We start from the raw sequence: 20,657 nt of genomic DNA, 5'->3' as shown, positions 1-20,657 counted from the left end.
AACACCTCTTGAATGGTTGTACCGTCTAGTGAAAGGCTGGTCACAATGTTCGAAATCCTTTACCTACACCTACCAATTCAGAATGCCAATGTACCGTGATCTACCCTTGGTACCTGGATTTGGGACTAAAATTCCCACCATCCCTTTTCTTAAAACAAGTACTAGATTGCTTCGACATCGCTCTCTATAATCTGACTTCGGTGCTTTTCCGCATTCGAGCTCTTGAATGAATGGTATGCGGCGGAGTTAGGTATCCAAGAATTTCGCATGCTTTATGCCATGCGCAAGAGCACCAAACCTCACTTTTCTTCCAATCATGACCAAACGCCAGATGGGTTGCCTATATCACTCAACTACCATGCTATGACAAGGTGGTACAAGGACATCCTAGTCGCGGATGAAAATTAGGAAGGTAATATCTTGGGGACCAAAGTTTAAAATACCCCTTCCACCGGTCTCAAATGCAATAATGATGTTGTGAGCATCAGCCAATGTTGCCCTTAATTAATTGATACGGCTTTCAAATTCATTCCCTTTGAACATCAAAATTGAAGGTGGCTCATAGCTCCAGAAAGAACCAAATAGCATGGGCAAGACGCCATTACCAATCTATGCTCCAATCATCCCATAAAAAACTTTGTATGGGTCAATGCAGTGGATGCCAAAATGGGAAGGATCTAATTAGAGCTCCGGAAACCCCAATGTTTGAGAAGAAGAAGAAAAAACATTTTAAGAGTGTCGTGAAGAAGTCCAGCGACAGTAAATCTTCTAGAAAGAAAACCAATATTTGGGGGAGGTCTAGTGTTCCCCCTAGCGATACCTTGCTGGAGATTTGTGACACCACTTCGTTTGAGTTGGAGTTAGTTGAAGCCATGTAGCGACATGTGCTAGAAGTTGGAAAATGACAAATGCATGAGTTGTCCGAGGATGAAGGCTTTGTGAATGCCCTTGACGACCAATATTTTCCATTCATGAACCTGGAACAATAGCAGTAATAACAACAACAACAACAATAGCAACATCAACAACAACATTAACAACAACCTTTAGATGATCATGTCGATGTTCCTGATCAAGGAACAACTTGTGATCATCTTCCTGCCCCCAGTTCCGATGCAGAGATGGCCACAATCGAGCCTCGCCCATCTTCTGCCAGGCTATCGAATTTTGTAGATGCAGAGATCCACCTCTAATAATAATACATATCGTCTAACTTGAGTTGCTTCCTTCAAATGTGTGCGGTCTTCACAACGCAAAACATGCTTAGGCTTTACTCTGTTCAGCTATTTCCCAAATTGACTTTGAGGAGATGATCTCCAAATTTGACCATGTGGTGAGGAATTGCTACTCGATTCCTTATGCGGTAAGTTTTCTTTATTTTCTTTTAATCCTTGATTCCTCCATTAGCTCCTATACTTAACCTATCTTGGATGTTTCTCCCTAGGCTAATGCCTTGACAGAGGCTGCATTCTAGAGCCAGACAAACAAGATCCTCATGGTAGAAGCGGCTTGCAAGGTTGAGCTAGGCCTTCAAATTCAGTTGGAGAGACAATTGCAAGAAAGGAACACAAATTTTGAGAAACTTATATTCAAGTGTGATGTTCTATCAGAGCGGTAGCTTTGTGAAGAAAGGAGGATCGATTACTTAGCCGTGCAGGTGGCTCATCTTGAGGCGAATTTGCACAATCATTGAAGGTCAATGACAACGCGGAGTGTACACTTGCGGCAGAGTGAAGTTCATTGGATGTCGACAGAGCAACCATTCAATCAAAACTGGACGAGACTTAGCAGCAAGCAAACTTAAAAGAGGAGATGCATATTGACACCTTCCAGCAGGCCATTGACGATAATGCATTAGAGCTGGCAGAGGCCCACACGTTGTTTGGAACAACGTTAGCTCGGAAATACTTCGAGAGATACGACCAGAGCTATTTGGTTGGCCAGGGTCACTGTGACAGATGGAATGCTCGCTGAATATATATATAGTGATTAATGATTAGTTGTAATTGTGGTGTGGGCTCCACAACTATTTTTTTTATATTTTAAATGGGTCATTTAAAAAAAATGTGAATTCCTTGATTTAAAGGCTCTATTTAACCTAATGTTTAGTCAAGAGACCGCTTAATAACCTTTTTTTTTCAATTTCTTATTTTTACTTTTTTTTTAATTGAAAAACTTGTTAGGTAATTGTTTTCATTTAAATAAAAAATCAGTACTAAACAATTGAATGCTGAAAACATTTATCACACAAGTTTTTCAATTTTAAAAGAATGAGTCACTTAGTAGTACGGTCTATTGATATTCTTTGAAAGTAAAAAGTATGACGTTTGAATATCAAGAATAGCAAGTTCGCAACCAATTTATCCCTCACTCACTTAATGTAAATATATTGTTGTATAAAACCAACAATAAACTAAAATGCTGTAAATTCCCAAAGTAAGTTGATATGTTAACTAATTACCCCATTAGTATTCTTTATAGGATATTCACACACCTATTTTTACTTTTCATACACCCTTGTTAATTTTTTGTCATTAATCTTCTTTAATCCAACTCCGCCTATGTAAGTTTATCTTACTTTGCCGGTCCCAAGCCCGGGTAAAGGAGGAGGGGGAGGGCGTCAGGTAGTCGACAGCCGGCACTCCACAGTTACGTCGAATCCTTATGAAAATGAATTCAGAACGAAATCGCGCTAAAGCTAGGGCGTCACCCGTAAGTGGCGCGCTGTGTGGCCCGAGCACAGTGATAAGTGAGCAAGGGTCGCTGTATCTCCATAGGCACCCGGATGCAGTGTTAAATGAGCAAGGGGGCCATAGAAACTTCTTTTCGAACGACTCCACTCAAAGTTGTTTGGGAGCATATGCACCTATCAACTTTACACGGGACACACAAAAGAAGTACTTTGATTCCATTGGACGGGGGAGGGTGAAGAAGCTAGGACAGAAGGGTAGAGTTCAGGAGAGTAGAATGCGTTTAGGAACGTGGAATATAGGAACCTTAACGGGAAAATCTATGGAAGTAGTGGAAGTTATGGTGAGGAGAAGGATAAATATTATGTGCCTACAAGAAACTAAGTGGGTTGGTCTTAAGGCAAAGGATCTAGAAAACTCAGGGTTTAAACTTTGGTACTCGGGCACAAATAGAACGAGAAACGGTGTTGGCATCATCGTGGACAAGACCTTGACACAAGATATGGTAGATGTCAAGAGGGTAGGAGATAGAATCATGGCAATCAAGATTGTAATACGACAAGAACTTATCAATGTGATTAGTGCGTACGCACCTCAAGTAGGGTTGGATATGAGTTCGAAAGAGAAATTTTGGGAAGACCTTGGAGACTTGGTGCAAGGAATTGCTCAGACGGAGAAGTTATTTATAGGAGGAGATTTAAATGGACACGTGGGCAGGGAGACAGGCAACTATGGAGGTTTTCATGGTGGCCATGGTTTTGGGGAGAGAAACGAGGATGGGGAAGCTATCTTGGATTTTGCAATGGCATATGATCTCTTCTTAGCCAACACCTTCTTTAAGAAGAGAGAAGAACATGTGATCACCTACAAGAGTGGGTCGTCAAAAACACAAATAGATTTTCTTCTAATGAGGAAAGGGGATCGTATAACTTGTAAGGATTGCAAAGTTATACCAGGAGAGCGTGGCTAATCAACATCGCTTGTTGGTGATGGATGTACATATCAAAAGAGTGAGAAAAAAGAACAAGACTTGGAAGTGCCCAAGGACTAGATGGTGGAATCTAAAAGAAGAAAAACAAGTCATTTTCAAAGAGAAAGTAATCACCCAATGTGTGTGGGATAGAGAGGGGGAAGCTAGCCAAATGTGGGATTCCATGGCTAGTTGTATCCGAAAAGTAGCAAAAGAGGTATTAGGAGAGTCCAAGGGCTTTGCCCCACACCAAAAGGAATCTTGGTGGTGGAATGAGGAGGTACAAACAAAGGTGAAGGCTAAGAAGGAATGTTGTAAAGCCTTATACAAGGATAAGACCGATGAAAACGGTGAAAGGTATAGAAAAACGAAGCAAGAGGCGAAGAAAGCTGTGAAATAAGCTAAGTTAGCGGCTTATGACGATATGTATAAGCGACTAGATACCAAAGAAGGAGAGTTGGATATCTATAAACTAGCTAGAGCAAGGGAAAAGAAGACAAGGGACCTAAACCAAGTGAGGTGCATCAAGGATGAGGATGGAAAGGTTCTTGCTACAGAGAACGCGGTTAAAGATAGATGGAGAGGTTATTTTCATAATCTTTTCAATGAAGGACATGAAAGGAGTGCTTCTTTAGGGGAGTTGAGTAACTCAGAAGATTGTAGAAACTACTCTTTTTATCGTCGAATCCGGAAGGAAGAAGTGGTTGTAGCTTTGAAGAAGATGAAGCATAGAAAAGCAGTAGGCCCAGACGATATACCAATCGAAGTGTGGAAAGTTTTGGGAGAGACAGGTATAACATGGCTCACTGACCTTTTCAATAGGATTTTGAAAACGAAGAAGATGCCAAATGAGTGGTGAACGAGCACTTTGGTGCCTATCTACAAGAATAAGGGCGACGTACAAAATTGCATGAACTATAGGGGTATTAAGCTAATAAGTCATACAATGAAGCTCTGGGAGAGAGTCATTGAACATAGATTGAGGCAAGACACACGGGTTTCAGACAACCAATTCGGGTTCATGCCAGGGCGCTTAACCATGGAGGCAATCTATCTCTTACGAAGATTGATGGAAAGATATAGAGATGGGAAAAAGGATTTACACATGGTTTTTATAGATTTGGAAAAAGCGTATGATAGGGTCCCAAGAGACATTCTTTGGAGGATTTTAGAGAAGAAAGGAGTACGAGTAGCATATATTCAAGCTATAAAGGATATGTATGAAGGAGCAAAGACTGCCGTAAGAACTCATGAAGGACAAACCGAAAACTTTCCCATAACTGTAGGATTACATCAAGGCTCATCCTTAAGTCCTTACCTTTTTGCGTTGGTAATGGATGAGTTAACATGACATATTCAAGATGATATTCCTTCGTGTATGCTTTTCGCAGACGATATAGTGTTGATAGATGAAACTCAGGAAGGGGTAAATGCAAAGCTTAACCTTTGGTGAGAAGTGTTGGAATCTAAAGGTCTTCGCCTAAGCCGATCAAAGACAGAATATATGGAGTGCAAGTTCAGTGCAAATGGAGGCCAAAACGAGTTAGGGGTGAGGATCGGAGATCAAGAAATACCAAAGAGCGATCGTTTTCGTTACCTAGGATCTATCTTGCAAAAGAACGGAGAATTAGATGGAGATCTCAACCATAGAATACAAGTTGGATGGATGAAGTGGAAGAGTGCATCCGGCGTGTTGTGTGACCGCCGTATGCCACTGAAGCTCAAGGGAAAATTTTATAGGACGGCAATAAGGCCGGCGATGCTGTATGGCACAGAATGTTGGGCGGTGAAGCATCAACACGTACACAAAATGGGTGTAGCGGAGATGAGGATGCTTCGTTGGATGTGTGGGCACACAAGAAAGGATAAGATTAGGAATGAGGATATCCGGGGTAAAGTAGGAGTAGCCGAAATTGAAGGAAAGATGAGAGAAAATCGGTTACGGTGGTTTGGACATGTGCAAAGAAGGCCTACTGACGCTCCGATTAAAAGATGCGACTATGGGACAGAGGTTCAGGGCCGAAGGGGTAGAGGAAGACCTAGGAAAACTTTGGAAGAGACTCTAAGAAAAGACTTAGAGTACTTGGATCTAACGGAGGACATGACACATGACCGAGCACAATGACGTTCAAAGATTCATATAGCCGATCCCACTCAGTGACTTGGATTTTCCAAGTCTCCAACCGAGAAGTTTTCCTCACTCGGGAAATTAAGGGAATACTACCTCAACCTACATGCTCCACTCACAAAGCTTCAACATACAAGCTTCAACAAAAGAAAATTCAGAGAACTTAGCGAAGAAGGCTTTGGTGTATTTAACACAATACGTTGAAATGAAGGAAAGCTATTTATTGATATCCCCGATAAGTCACAAATATGTACATATACATGAGTCAAAATAAACAAACAAGAGGGAGCCTTCACAAAGGTTGCTTAGGAGAAGTCTCAGCAGTCGGTAGAGCCCCAGAAAGAGCAGGCACTGGAGGGGGATCATTTGGAGCCTCAGTACTGGACAGAACCCTAGAAGGAGGAGGCAGCAGAGGTTGATCATTTGGAGCTTCATTACGCGGTACAGCCCCAGAAGACGAAGGCAATAAATGCTTTTGGAATAAACCCACAAATCTCTGATGATCAAGGAAAACCTGACCATCAGATTCCTTCATTTGGTCAAGCTTCCTCTTCATGTTTGTAGCATAGTCATGTGCGAGCCGGTGCAACTGTTTATTCTCATGCTTGAGCCCTCTAATCTCCTGTTTGAGACTCATCACTTCAGCTGCCAAAGATTCAAATTGGCGGGTTCAAGCAAATAGGCGTTGAGCCATGTTAGACACAGAACCTGCACACTGAACACTGAGAGACAGAGAATCCTTAACAGCCAACTCATCAGACCGTTTGGAAAGTAGTATGTTATCTTTGGGAGTGAGAAGGTTCCTGGCCACTACCGCAGCGGTCATATCATTCTTCATCACGGAATCCCCAACGGTAAGAAGACCAGTAGGGGAGACGAATGATGGACGCCATATGTTGTCTGGAGAAGGCGTGGCTGCCTCTTCAACAAGGTTCAAGTCAAAACGACGGTCGGAGGGGCCAGACATTTTCAAAGGTGTTGAAGAGAGAAGAGGTCGGACAAATCAAGATCTTAGAAGTGCAAGAATAGAGCTTCTACTGGTGGAGATTCAAGTGTGCTTTGGAACTTAATGCCAGCCTCTATAAAAATCTGCACTCGACGGAGCTTCAGAAATCGAAGAGGCGTTTGCTTTCTCAAAAGCTGGGCTGCTCAGAGACCACGAGACGTTTGCTTTCTCAAAAGTTGGGCTGCTCAAAGACCACGAAGGCCGATCTCAGAAATCGAAGAGGCGCTTGCTTTCTCAAAAGCTGGGCTGCTCAGAGACCACGAGGGCCGATCTCAGAAATCGAAGAGGCACCTACTTTTCCAGCCTTGTCAGCACCTGTCAGCTTTGTGGAAATTATGGGCATTATGTCGAAGATTTCTGGTGAAGTAGAAAGCACATGAATCTTACTGTTCAATCACCCACTTCCCACACGCAACATTAGCTCATGGGTACCACAGATAACTTTGCCAAAGTTCTCTGACAAAGTTGAGACACGTGAAGCTTGCAGCTCCCACTACACCGCTCTGACCAAGAAGGGTAAAAGAATAGCAAAGAAACAGCACTAACAAAGTTTAGACACATAAATTTTGAAGGTCTAGCTACCATATTATTACCCACAAGGGTAAAGGAACAGTACCACTGCTGGATAATTGGAAAGTCCCTGTGTGTCAACCTCTGTGCTTCGTGGCAAGATAGACTAGCAAACATGCCCAACCTTTTCTCACATTCGAGAAAACACTCCTAACAAGATTGCTTGCTCCAAAATCGAAGAGGCACGCCCTCCGAATCTCGAGAGCCAGACTCCCAACATGATTACTTTCTCAAAAATCGAAGAGACACCGCTCTCCGAATCTCGAGAGCCAGACCCCTAGCAGGATTGCTTTCTCAAAAATCGAAAAGGCATCGTTCTTCGAATCTCTAGAGCCAGATCTCCGACAGGATTGCTTGCTCGAAAACCGAAGAGGCACCACTTTCCCAACTTCAAGAGCCGGATCTCCTTGGATAAAGCTCGTCTATAATCTTTACACGCAACATCAGCTTTCCAGATACCACAGACCACTTTTTCAAAGTGCTCTGACAGAGTTAAAACATGTGAAGCTGGCAGCTCCCACTACTGTGTTATGACCAAGCAGGGTAAAGGAATAACATTACTACTTGTTGTTAGGGAGACTCCTATATATGTTGACCTCAATCCCCAAAAGACAGGCAGACCTGCAAAAATACTCAACCCTTCCTCATATCTGAGAGGGCACTCCCAAAGAAACCTTTCAAAATATTCAGCTTTCTTTCCCCCCGATAATACCTCTGCAAACAAGCTATACTAGAGCTAGAATATCTCATATCATCAGGGTTAAAAGCAAGAGTATCCCATATCATGTTTTTTCCCTATCTTTTCCTTTGGCCTTGTTCTTACCTGCAAGACAAGGAGAAAGAGAGCAATCAGTCAGCACTTGGAATCAAGCTTCCAGTCAGGAACTGACTGCCTGGAACCCCTTACTTGATTACTTACCTGGCATTGCTCTCGAGTACTCATCTTCAACATCTTATGCTTCCAGGGAAGATACCGCATCTGCCTGAGGAACATATAGGGCAAGTGAGAAGGATACAAGGAAGCATGTGGAGACAAGCGTAACAGCACACGTGCCGATACATCCACTATTCTGTCAAAAGCAAAAGTATCCCATATCAGCAGGGTCGAACGTACTATAGATTTGATGGACTTGTTTTGACCCTCAAATTCTTCAGTCGGCCTTATACTCTGGAGGAAACCAGAAAACCCTCCAGCCCAGTTCAAGAATAAGCCTGTGGAAAGTTACTTCTTCAAAAGCAAAAGTATCCCATATCATCTCTTCTCTTTTTTCTTCTCTTTATCCTTCATGCTGCCTACAAGATAGGGAGAATGTGAACAATCAGCCGGAACTCGAAATCAAAGTTTTGATCTGGGACTGATTGCTTGGAGCTCTGATTGCTTACCTTGTCTGTCACCTCTTTCAGTAGATCCCCTAGCTCGGCGACTTGGAGGACTCCTACTACATGGTTTGTATCGCGCTTGACCAAGCCTGAAACTACAAGTAAGCTTCAAGTGAAATTGATACATTACCTTGTGCATCTCCACCAGTTAAAGATACCACCCCTGGATGGAGGAAGAGTACTTCCAGAGAAGATGCCACATCTACCTACGAGACAGATAAGGCAAGTCAAGACGATACCACACTCCGGAACTTAGAAGTTTCGTGATTACGAGATCATTCTCCCACAATATTTCCTAATGTCATTTGTACTAAATCATTCACTAGTACTCACTAAAAGAGAGCTTGAACCTATGTACTTGTGTAAACCCTTCACAATTAATGAGAACTCCTCTATTTCGTGGACGTAGCCAATATGGGTGAACCACGTACATCTGGTGTTTGCTTTCCTATCTTTATATCCATTTATATACTTATCCACACTAATGACCGAAGCAATCTAGTGACGATCACAAAAAGCGACCGTTTTCGCTACCTAGGATCTATCTTGCAAGAGAACGGAGAATTAGATGGAGATCTCAACCATAGAATACAAGCTGGATGGATGAAGTGTAAGAGTGCATCTGGCGTGTTGTGTGACCGTCGTAGGTCACTGAAGCTCAAGGGAAAATTTTATAGGACGGCAATAAGGCCAGCGATGTTGTATGGCACAGAATGTTGGGCGGTGAAGCATCAACACGTACACAAAATTGGTGTAGCAGAGATAAGGATGCTTCGTGGGATGTGTGGGCACACGAGAAATGATAAGATTGTGAATGAGGATATCCGAGGTAAAGTAGGAGTAGCCGAAGTTGAAGGAAAGATGAGAGAAAATCGGTTACGGTGGTTTGGACATGTGCAAAGAAGGCCTACTGACGCTCCGGTTCGAAGATGTGACTACGGAACAGAGGTTCGGGGCCGAAGGGGTAGAGGAAGACCTAGGAAAACTTTGGAAGAGACCCTAAGAAAAGACTTAGAGTACTTGGATCTAACGGAGGACATGACACAAAACCGAGCGCAATGGTGTTCTAGGATTCATATAGCCGACCCCACTTAGTGGGAAAATGCTTTGTTGTTGTTGTTGTTGTTGTTGTAATCTTCTTTAATCCATTCTATTCGACATCCGAAGATTGAGAGGGGTGTGTGAGAAGTAAAAATAGGTGTGTGGATAACACTATTATTCTTTATATGTACAAATTAAAAAGCAGTAGGTGAAGTTAACTTTGTGTTTCTTTATCTTTTGGTGGTCTTAATTAATTAAGTAGATCAGCTTTGGCTCCCACTACCAGCGAAGTTGTTTAGAAAAAAAACTTGGTGGAACTTAAACACAAATTCACTACCCTTCGTGTTTTTGTTTCACACGCATATGTGCTTTCCCTTTTCGTTTTGTTTCTACAGCAAACGTCTGCTGGCGACCCCAAGCCATTTCTTTTGGTCCTTAGTTTCCCAAGTATTATTCTTAAATAAATTGACAACAACCTTTTGTTTTTATATAGGATTGTGCTGAAATCAATAACCATTTTTTGCTTCTCTTCTTCATCAAACCCATTTATCCACTTCACACAAATTTCTCTGTCCCAACTTTCTTCATCAATTTTGCTGGCGCCATCATCGCCAAAACACGCTCACCAACAAGGCAACTTCATCAATAACACCATATCAAAGTACATGTATCATTTAACCTAAATTCAGAATTTCAAAATTTTGAATAAAAGTAACTTACAAGCTTACTTTGTCCACTTACAGAAAAAAAATCTTCAATTTGCGACTTACTCCAAACTTCGAGTTGTTACCTCTGAACCAAGTGTCATACGTCCTATGTTAACAATTGTAATAGTTTCCAAATGTCCTATGTTACTCAAATGTATTTCTACAATGTTATCGTTGTTACTTGTTAGACGGATTGAGATAAATGCATGGTATGCTAATTGATACATGTTTTTTATATTTTCTTAAATTTATACATACAGCATGTGAATTTCATCTAGTGTAATTATACCAAATTATGTAATGTTAAGGAAATAGGGGGAACCAATAATCTCTCTTTCTCTGGCGTCGAAGTCAAACTTGATCATCTTCCCAGTTGGTGCATCCACATTGTAGTAGGAGACCTTTTAGACTCCCCTTGAGTCATAGCAGTCCCTTTGACTGAGGAATATAATGATATGCACCGAAATGGCACAGATGATCCGAACGCTGTGGTATTGTTTCAACCACCTTTGCCCACTATGCCCACTATATGTACAAAGACTTACGAAGCAATTTCATGAGACCATCGGTTTGGAAATATTTTTATGTGTCCACAATTAGGAACTTTCATGAAAAGAACTTGGGTCAAGTTTATTTTAACAAAAAATCATGCTATAACTTTATTTAATGAAAAAGACTTAAATTTTAATGAAAAACTCTTATACTTTAATAAAAAGGACAAAAAAACTTAAATTTTAATATTTAAAAAAAATAATAATACTGACGCTTGGGACCCGCACATCCTCACACATACTGTTTATGAAACTTAACGGAACTACACTGTTTATAAAATTTAACGGTACTACACTGTTTATGAAATTTACTACACTGTTTATGAAACTTACTACATTGTTTATGAAACTTAACACGCGCTGGGCACACATGCTTATATTTTATGTTTTTTTTTGTCTTTATCAGTAAATTAAGTTAATAGATGATTTTTGGTTAAATTGTAAATTTTTGAAGTTCTTTTTATTATTTTTTATTCACATAAATAAAAAAGGAAAGTCTTTATTTATCTAGTTAAAAGACTTAAAGTCATGGATTAAGCTTTACAATGGGCTAGCAATAATGTGGTTTAAATTCGCTTTTGGCAAGAATCGAATCTAAGACCTCTCACTTACCAGTGTAGAAGTATATCACTAGACCGTAGTACTAAGTATATTAAAATACCGATATGATAATTCTTATTTTTAGTATACTAAAATTAAATAGAATAATACATGCAATTTCATGGGGGAATGAACATATCTTACCCCTTACGAATAACGTATCTTCACCATGTAAATTTCATACCTGAAACAGTTTAATTTCTTAATCTTCATTTGAAGATATATTGTCCCTTAAAAAAACCTATTTGAATCAAAGTTCATTTAGTTATCTAGGTGTACAAAGTAAATGGACGGTTCACTATAAATATGTTATTTGGTACTCGCACTATTGATTTGTTCCATACATTTGGATGCATAAATGATCTCTAATTCGACTGATTTTTTGTAGGGATGATCTTCAAAAATAATGATTAATAAATTGGATAGTCTCAATTATAACATGTACACGGTGAAGATACGTTATTTACAAAAAGTTGGGATATGTACATACCTATATGGAGGGATGCAAGTACAATAAAACTGATATAAAGTAATACTCTATAAAAGAATAGCCTCTTTAAAGTCATACAAAATTCCATCCTATGTTAACAATTATAATAGAAACGTCATATTTTACCCAATGTTACTTGTTAGAAGGATTGAGGTAAACGCTAATTGACACTAAGGTTCTAAAAGAAGCTAGGCGCTAGTTGGGTGGCGGGTTGGGGTCTAGCGCCTAGGCGGCTAGAGGGGTCTAGGCGGGCGCCTAGGTAGACTAGGCGAATTTAAATAAATCTATTATATTTCGTGTAAATAAGTGTCTGTTTATACTTAAAATATATATAATTTCATCATAAACTACAAATAGAATGACATATATTATAAACTATGGGAACATAATGAAAACATGGGGAACACGCATATAATGTGTGTTCATTTAACTATTAAGCAAGTCTCTTACAATTTATTGAAAAAATTAAAGTACAAAATGAAAGTTATCTATTTTCTGTCTAAGTGAGTCGTAACCTAAGCGGGTGCCTAGGCGGGTTTGGACGGTCTAGGTGGGTGCCTCATCAGGTCTAGGCGCCCTTTCTTAATTTTCAAATGACTAGGCATTAATCGGGACGGTGGCTAGCCGCCTAGCGCCTGGACGAGGATTTTTAGAACAATGATTGACACACATTCTTTATATTTTCTTAGGTTTATACATACAGTGTGTGAATTTCAACTAGTGTAATTGTACCAAATTATGTATTGTTTAGGAAATAGAGGGAACCAATAATCTCTCTCTGTCTCTGGCATTGAAGTACTCACCACGAGTCATGGCTCCCTTTGACTTAGACTTGATGAATGGCAAAACGATAATGTTAGGGAAATTAAATTTGTGGGCAAAATTTTTGAAATTAAAGAACATGGAAGTTGATGATTGGTTTATTACTTAAACATTGATAAACGTGTTCATTCCTATTGGTGACATATCATTTAGTTTGTAAATTTTATTTCTAAATTTAATCTCTTTATCATTACCCATATCAAAATGATATGCACCAAAATGGCACAGATGATCCGAACGCTGTGGTACTGTTTCAAGTTTCAACCACCTTGCCCACTAAATACAAAGACTTACGGAGCAATATCATAGACTATCGGTTTGGATATTTTTTATTTGTCCACAATTTTTTTTTCTTCACATAAATAAAAAAGGTAAGTCCTGGAAACGAAGATGCTGCCAGTCGTGTCTTGCTTCAGGCAAGTATATGTCTTTCTGATGATCGAAATGGTTGGCCAGAGCAAGCTAGAGGGTGTATGGGTCCTCCTCAGCGAGATACTCAGTCTGCAGTGCATCATGAATGTGTCTTCGGATGAAGATCATTGCAATAGCCTTCTGAGCTTCATCAACGGGTTTATCGGCAGTAGGTGCCTCGATGGTGGCTCTAATACCCTTTGCAGTGAGATGGAGCTTCACGTCTTGAACCCACTGCAGATAGTTTCTTCCAGAGACTTCTAGAGCGGAGAAATCGAGCTTGTTCAAGTTCGACATGTCCCTAAAACTGAGGGAGAAAACGTGATTAGTCATATGGCAAGCCATAGACATATATCGTAGAACATACAGGTTCTATAGACATGTAGTGGTTTAATTTATGCATGAAAACTATGGGTTTCATGTGGTATGTTTTGAAAGAAAACTTCGGGTTTCAAAGGCACTAAATTTGAAACTACAGGTTCAATTTAGTTTTATGAACAATTAGTTCATAATGAGAGGTTCCTGCAAGAAACATAGAATGCAATATACTAATTTAGATATAGTGGATTTGAGGTTCTTCGGGAGCTCAAGTGTGAGAGATTCGTTGCTACGAAAGTATGTGACGGTTCAAAGTATAAAAATAAATTATTGAATCGTTAATGTCCAAAAGTGATCTTCAGGTCAATAATTTTGGATTCATTATCAGATTAATGGACTGCAGGTTACTTTTAATTCATTCAATAAATCAGGCCATACCGGGTCGATTGTAGAAGCTAAATAATATTAAAATAATATTATTGGATCGAAAATATAGCCCCAAAATAATTTGGGCTTGGTTCCATGAGCAAAAAGCTCGGGTCTCGCTAAAGCAGCTCGTGGGATGGCTGCAGGCCATGGGTCCAGAGATGGGACAGGCCCAAGGGCCTACGGGGTGGCACGGGTAGGTCCAGTGAAAGCTGGCTTGCAGGTTTGGGTTACGGGAGAAAAGGCACAACATTGTAGGCTGGTGCATGTCGTGGGAAACACCCAGCCAACTGGGCTGGATTTGAATGAAGGCTACGGGCTTGGGTTTGTTGCGTGGCTACGGGCCACAGTGCAAGGGTGAAGGGCTACAGGCCCATCCATTTGGACCCCGTATCAGTATGCATAATGGTGGTGCAGTGGGTGTGCCGCACCATGCCCAATTTCCCTTTTTTTTTTCTTCAAATCCCTTAGGGTTTAGGAAACCCATATTTCCTTCTAATTTAATTTTGGCAAGAGCGTGCTGATAACGTATTGTAGGCCAATTTGATTGAATGATCTAGGGTTTAGAGAGAGAGGAGGGTTCAGCAATATTGAATTGAGATGTGTGTTTGATTCACCCCATTGTGCCTTTATTTATAGTAGTAGGAAGGGTAAAACCTTTCCCTTTAGGATTACAATATTTAATAAGTAATCTAATCCTAATAGGAATATAAGATACTTTCCCAGATTCCCTAAGATTTACACAATCACATTTCTATTCTAAATATGACTGCAACAAGTCTTTATTTATCTAGTTAGAGGACTTGAAGTCTTTAACTAACAAACCAAATGAATTAATAAGCTTATTTTTTCTTAAAAATATCGAGAAGTTATAAACAATCATTTTAGTAGTTAACACATGCCATAAGCTTGTTTCTTTTTTTCGGCTACATGCTAGCAAGTGTGCATGTGCATGCAAAACCGTCAAATTGTTTGGTTGTCTTTAATTGCTTGTGAATAATAGAATGGACTGTAAACCTGAGAGGTTTGGTCTAGTGAAAAAAGAGCAAAGTTTTGAAATTTTTAGCTCGAGTTTAAATTCTTACGGATGTATGTTTTGGGGTCAATAATTAATTATGCTTCGGCATACTGTTTCACCTAAAGGTTAAACAGTGGCGGAGCCACATGGAGACTAGGGTAGTCCATGACCCATCTTGGAAATAAATTTATATTGATTATGTAGTAATTTTTGCAATAATGTGCATGTGGTGTGTTGGTATGTCAGGTTTCAAATGTACTCATGTGCTACCAAGACTTCATGGAGAAGATAATTAATCTGTCATAAATATTCTTACGGAAGATGTAAATCTATTCGATTCTATAATCTATCTTTTTGACAAAAAAATTATGCTTTGGCGTACTATTTCTCGAAGGCCAAAAGTACACATGTGATTTGATACTGAGACTTAGTGGAAAAGAGAATTAATCTGTCATAAATATGTGGTGGGAGCTAACTCATTTAATAAATAAATAAATAAATGTTATTGATCATCTTTAGATAACATTAAATTAAGGAACCCTCAAAACTAATTCAAGTAAAAACGTAGAACAAAATAATTTGTTAATCGAAAGAAGTACCTAGCCAAATGGAAATTTCACTCGGTAACAATATAAGCAACTACTTTGCTTTTTGTCTTGTTGTTTCTATAAAAAAAAATTAATATAAAATATTAACGTGTCTTAATCGTAACCGTTCAATTAGGAAATGAAGGAAGGGAAGGAAATAGGGGGAGAAAATCCTATTCTGAAGAACGCAATGGTTTTCTTACTTTGTACTCCAAATTGACATCAACAAATGTTCATCCATGTCACCATTTATGTGGTTGCCCTCACCATTATAGATAACTAACACAGCCACGTATATTTATCTCATTAGATATAAGAGCAACTCTAGCGTATCAAATGCCCCTTAGGGCAACTTACTATTGAATCCCCCAAATGAACAGTAAATGCCTTTAATGAACAGTAGCTGCCGTTGGATTAAAAAAAATTTGAAATCCAACCCTCCAGATTGTGCCACGTGGCACACGATAACATATCTGAATTTTTTAATGTGAATTCTTTATTTTTTTTTAAATTTAAAGGCGAATAACTTGGACCGTTGATCTCAAATCCAACAGCTGATAAAAAAAGTAACCGTTGAAATCCAATGGACGAGAACGTGCCAGCCCACCAACGGTAACATTTCAGCTGTCTGCATCGCGGGCCCCATCGACTGAAAAGTTGTAGGTGACGCGCCCCCACGCGCACGTATGCGACACGCGCTTGACGCAAATTTTTTTATACGTGGCTGACCATGCATCATTTGGCCTTAGGCTCTTGGGCCACCGATTCGAGCCGGGCCTTTCACTCGGGCCCCCCTCAACCCAATTGCCCGCATGGGCTGGAGCAAAGAGCTAGGGCTATTGGGTCAAAAAAATTGCTTGTCCATCAGGCTATTGATCCCGGTGGAGTTGCTCTAAGTGCCCCTCCTTATTCCAAACACATACAAGTTGACCATAAATATTCATTTTATATTTAGTTTTTCCTTTTTCACACTAACAACAATCCCCACCAAACACTTTCATATGGTGTCATCTCCTCCTACCCCAGAAACCCAAAGCAACCAACAAAGCATACGGTCGTCCAATCGTCCACCTCAGTAGCCACGTTGCAAGAACCTCTCCACCGATGGATCATGCCACCATCACACAGCTACATTGAATTTTCAACCAACCCGCGTGTGGCTCTCTGCCACCCTTATGCTCACCTACCAAGCCACTTCCCAAATATGAGTCGTTTCAAAACCCCATCCTTTCCTTCCACTTACCCCCTCCTCTCTATTTAAACATCCTCCTCCCTCCCTCCACTCCTCAAAAACCAACACTCCACCAACGGTCCACCACCACCTTTTTATCTTTTCACCACTTTCTTTAAACACCTTCCTCGCTTCTACTTCCCTCGGTTTTTAGAGTTTTTGAGTTTTCAGTTTCTCGTAATTAACATGGAAGCGAAAACCATCACGCAAAATGGTCAAAACGGCCACCACCAGAACGGAGTGTCGGAGTCCCAGCTGTGCATTAAAAAGGACCCATTGAACTGGGGTCTAGTGGCTGATTCACTAAAAGGGAGCCACTTGGATGAAGTGAAGCGTATGGTGGCGGAGTACAGAAAGCCGGTGGTGAAGCTCGGCGGAGAGAGTCTCACCATTTCCCAAGTTGCAGCCATAGCCACTCATGACACCGGGGTCAAGGTTGAGCTGTCTGAGTCGGCTAGGGCTGGGGTCAAGGCCAGCAGTGATTGGGTCATGGATAGCATGGGTAAGGGGACTGACAGCTACGGTGTCACCACCGGGTTTGGTGCAACCTCCCACCGGAGAACAAACAAAGGAGCTGCCCTTCAAAAGGAGCTAATTAGGTAAGCTAAACTACCGAGCATCAATTTATAGTACCTGTTCCATTGTCGATATTTTATTAATGTATTAACTAATATGAAAAAGACATTAACGATATACCAAAAACGGTGGATCAGGTATTTTCGGAGTCAGCCAGTCCCTTTCCATCACTCTTTTTTATTACCATCACTTGCCTTGCAAGTACCTATAATTTTGCCTCGGCCGAGTTGACTCGGTGTATAGTGGACGAGTTAGGAGGATTGTGGTTGGTGAGGGTTCAGGGGTTTAGCATTGTTAATTACTGGCTTGTGGAGTGAGTGGAGACCGAGTTGAATTGGTCGAGTTAACCCGAGTCATAACGGGCTGACTTGGGAAACCAGCTAAGTGTGACAAATTATTTTGTGACCAATTAATATTGTTTGTCATGAGTTGTTGCAGTTCAAAGTTTAGAGAATTTGCTAAGCACAATCATTTGGGACTTTCCCATCTCTAACTATAAATCCACATATTCAAATCTTGTAAAAAGGTATTTGATTAATAAACTTTACAATCAAAGCACGATGTAAACACAACATTTTGTAAGTAAAAGATCTGTTTTCATCAGATCTTACACCGATATGTGTTGTAACAATGTAACAATTCATCTAAAAATATCTTCTTAAAAGTTAATTAAACTAATACTTTTTCACCAATTACATCGATACATGTTGCGACAATCAGCCGGAACTTTCCAATCTCTAACTATACTGTAGTTGATTGTTGTTGAAGTAGCACCTTTGTTTTTAAGCCCTTAATTTTGGATTATTCATCAAATTATGGCTTCTAATTGTGGCTTAATTTTCTTTGTTCAGATTCTTGAACGCTGGAGTGTTTGGAAGTGCTACAGAATCAGGCCACACACTGCCACACCAAGCCACAAGAGCAGCCATGTTGGTCCGAATCAACACACTCCTCCAAGGCTACTCCGGCATAAGATTCGAAATCTTGGAAGCCATCACCAAGTTCCTGAACAACAACGTTACTCCATGCTTGCCCCTACGCGGTACTATTACCGCCTCCGGAGATCTTGTCCCTCTATCCTACATTGCCGGATTACTTACCGGCAGGCCTAATTCCAAAGCTGTCGGACCAAATGGGCAGACGCTCAATGCCTCAGAAGCTTTTGAGCTAGTAGGGATCAATTCCGGGTTTTTTGAGTTGCAGCCTAAAGAAGGGTTAGCTCTTGTGAACGGCACTGCTGTTGGTTCTGGCTTGGCCTCCACGGTTCTTTTCGAGACCAACATTTTGGCGTTGCTCGCGGAGATTTTATCAGCGGTTTTCGCTGAAGTGATGCAGGGGAAACCGGAGTTTACTGATCACTTGACGCACAAGTTGAAGCACCACCCTGGACAGATTGAGGCAGCTGCAATTATGGAACATATTTTGGATGGCAGCTCTTATGTCAAAGCTGCTAAGAAGTTGCATGAGCAGGATCCCCTGCAGAAGCCAAAGCAGGATCGCTACGCTCTCCGAACATCACCTCAGTGGCTGGGACCTCAAATTGAAGTGATTCGTTTCTCCACCAAATCCATTGAGAGGGAGATCAACTCGGTTAATGACAACCCTTTGATCGATGTTTCGAGGAACAAGGCCTTACATGGAGGCAACTTCCAGGGGACCCCAATTGGGGTTTCCATGGACAACACTCGCTTGGCGATTGCATCCATTGGCAAGCTCATGTTTGCACAATTTTCTGAACTTGTCAACGACTTTTACAACAATGGTTTGCCTTCAAATCTGTCGGGAGGCAGGAATCCTAGCTTGGATTACGGTTTCAAGGGGGCTGAAATCGCCATGGCATCTTATTGTTCTGAGCTGCAGTTTCTCGCAAATCCGGTAACTAACCATGTCCAGAGTGCTGAGCAGCACAACCAAGATGTTAACTCTTTGGGGTTGATCTCTTCAAGGAAAACAGCTGAAGCTGTTGATATCTTGAAGCTCATGTCTTCCACATTTTTGGTTGCGCTTTGTCAGTCCATAGATTTGAGGCATTTGGAGGAGAACTTGAGGAACACTGTGAAGAACACGGTGAGCCAAGTAGCAAAGAGGACTTTAACAACTGGGGTTAATGGAGAGCTTCACCCCTCAAGGTTCTGTGAGAAGGATCTGCTTAAAGTTGTCGATAGGGAGTATGTTTTTGCCTACATTGACGATCCCTGCAGTGCCACTTACCCATTGATGCAAAAACTAAGGGAAGTGCTGGTTGAACATGCTTTGACAAATGGCGAGAGTGAGAAGAATGCAAGCACTTCGATCTTCCAAAAGATTGGAGCTTTCGAGGAAGAGCTGAAAGCGCTTTTGCCTAAAGAGGTTGAGAGTGCAAGGAGTGCAATTGAGAGCGGAAATGCTGCAGTTCCAAACAGGATTGCGGAATGCAGATCTTATCCCTTGTACAAGTTTGTGAGGGAGGAGTTGGGGGGAGAGTACCTAACCGGGGAGAAGGTCAGGTCACCGGGCGAGGAGTGTGACAAGGTGTTCCAAGCCATCTGCCAGGGTAAGATTATCGACCCAATTCTGGGTTGCCTCGAGGGTTGGAACGGCGCACCTCTGCCTATCTGTTAGCACGTCACGGTTTAAATGCTGCATTCCTTCACATTCAACTTCGTGTTTGTCCATAAGTTTGATTGCATTGCTGGTTAATTAGCCTGTGTGACTATACCTATTTTTACCTAATAAAATGTAAAACCATCTGTTTTTGCTTTTTTGTGTTCTTTCTTAGTTATTACTACTTCTTGGTTGATTAGTGAAAATAGTGTTTAATTAGGCGGGGGAATTTTTTCAGCAAATGTCGAATATCTATCTCTCTCTCTCTCAGTTACATTAGTATCTGTGATATGAGGCAATTAATTTTCTAAAGTTTTAATTTGGCAAATCTTTATTTTCTTTTGTGACTTCATGTTGTAATCTGAGTGTTGATAACAAAATTCGCATTTGGAAATTGAGTTCAATGAGAAATTTAGAAGACAAAGTTGATAAAAATTATCAGATCTTCTAACCGTTTAACCCTTTAAGCCTACAGAAACAGAATGTTGCATTGCTCATTCTCTCTATTTCTCTCTCTCGTTGTGTGAATAATCATTTGATGAGACAGATGGA

The 20,657-nt window shown here is 40.7% G+C and overlaps 2 protein-coding genes across 2 annotated transcripts; both read left to right on the top strand.

Moving 5' to 3' along the window:
* Window positions 1–8,050: 8,050 nt before the first annotated feature.
* On the top strand, window positions 8,051–9,878 carry LOC126617795 (uncharacterized). The gene has a single exon (XM_050285851.1). The coding sequence runs from the start codon at window positions 9,159–9,161 to the stop codon at window positions 9,837–9,839; it is 681 nt and encodes a 226-aa protein (XP_050141808.1). The 5' UTR covers window positions 8,051–9,158; the 3' UTR covers window positions 9,840–9,878.
* Window positions 9,879–16,984: 7,106 nt separating this feature from the next.
* On the top strand, window positions 16,985–20,433 carry LOC126617791 (phenylalanine ammonia-lyase 1-like). The gene is made up of 2 exons (XM_050285845.1): window positions 16,985–17,545; window positions 18,374–20,433. The coding sequence occupies exons 1-2, from the start codon at window positions 17,133–17,135 to the stop codon at window positions 20,121–20,123; spliced, it is 2,163 nt and encodes a 720-aa protein (XP_050141802.1). The 5' UTR covers window positions 16,985–17,132; the 3' UTR covers window positions 20,124–20,433.
* The last annotated feature ends 224 nt before the right edge of the window (window positions 20,434–20,657 follow it).

Source organism: Malus sylvestris, chromosome 4 (assembly GCF_916048215.2).
Source record: "Malus sylvestris chromosome 4, drMalSylv7.2, whole genome shotgun sequence".
Taxonomy (NCBI): Eukaryota; Viridiplantae; Streptophyta; class Magnoliopsida; order Rosales; family Rosaceae; genus Malus; species Malus sylvestris.
This window is presented reverse-complemented; position numbering and strand designations above follow the sequence as displayed.

Excerpts from the sequence above, each read along its gene's own strand:
- LOC126617791 (XM_050285845.1), top strand. The coding sequence starts at position 17,133 with ATGGAAGCGAAAACCATCACGCAAAATGGTCAAAACGGCCACCACCAG. Across the intron at positions 17,546-18,373 it reads CTTCAAAAGGAGCTAATTAG|ATTCTTGAACGCTGGAGTGT; the intron begins GTAAGCTAAACT and ends TTCTTTGTTCAG.
- LOC126617795 (XM_050285851.1), top strand. The coding sequence starts at position 9,159 with ATGGGTGAACCACGTACATCTGGTGTTTGCTTTCCTATCTTTATATCC.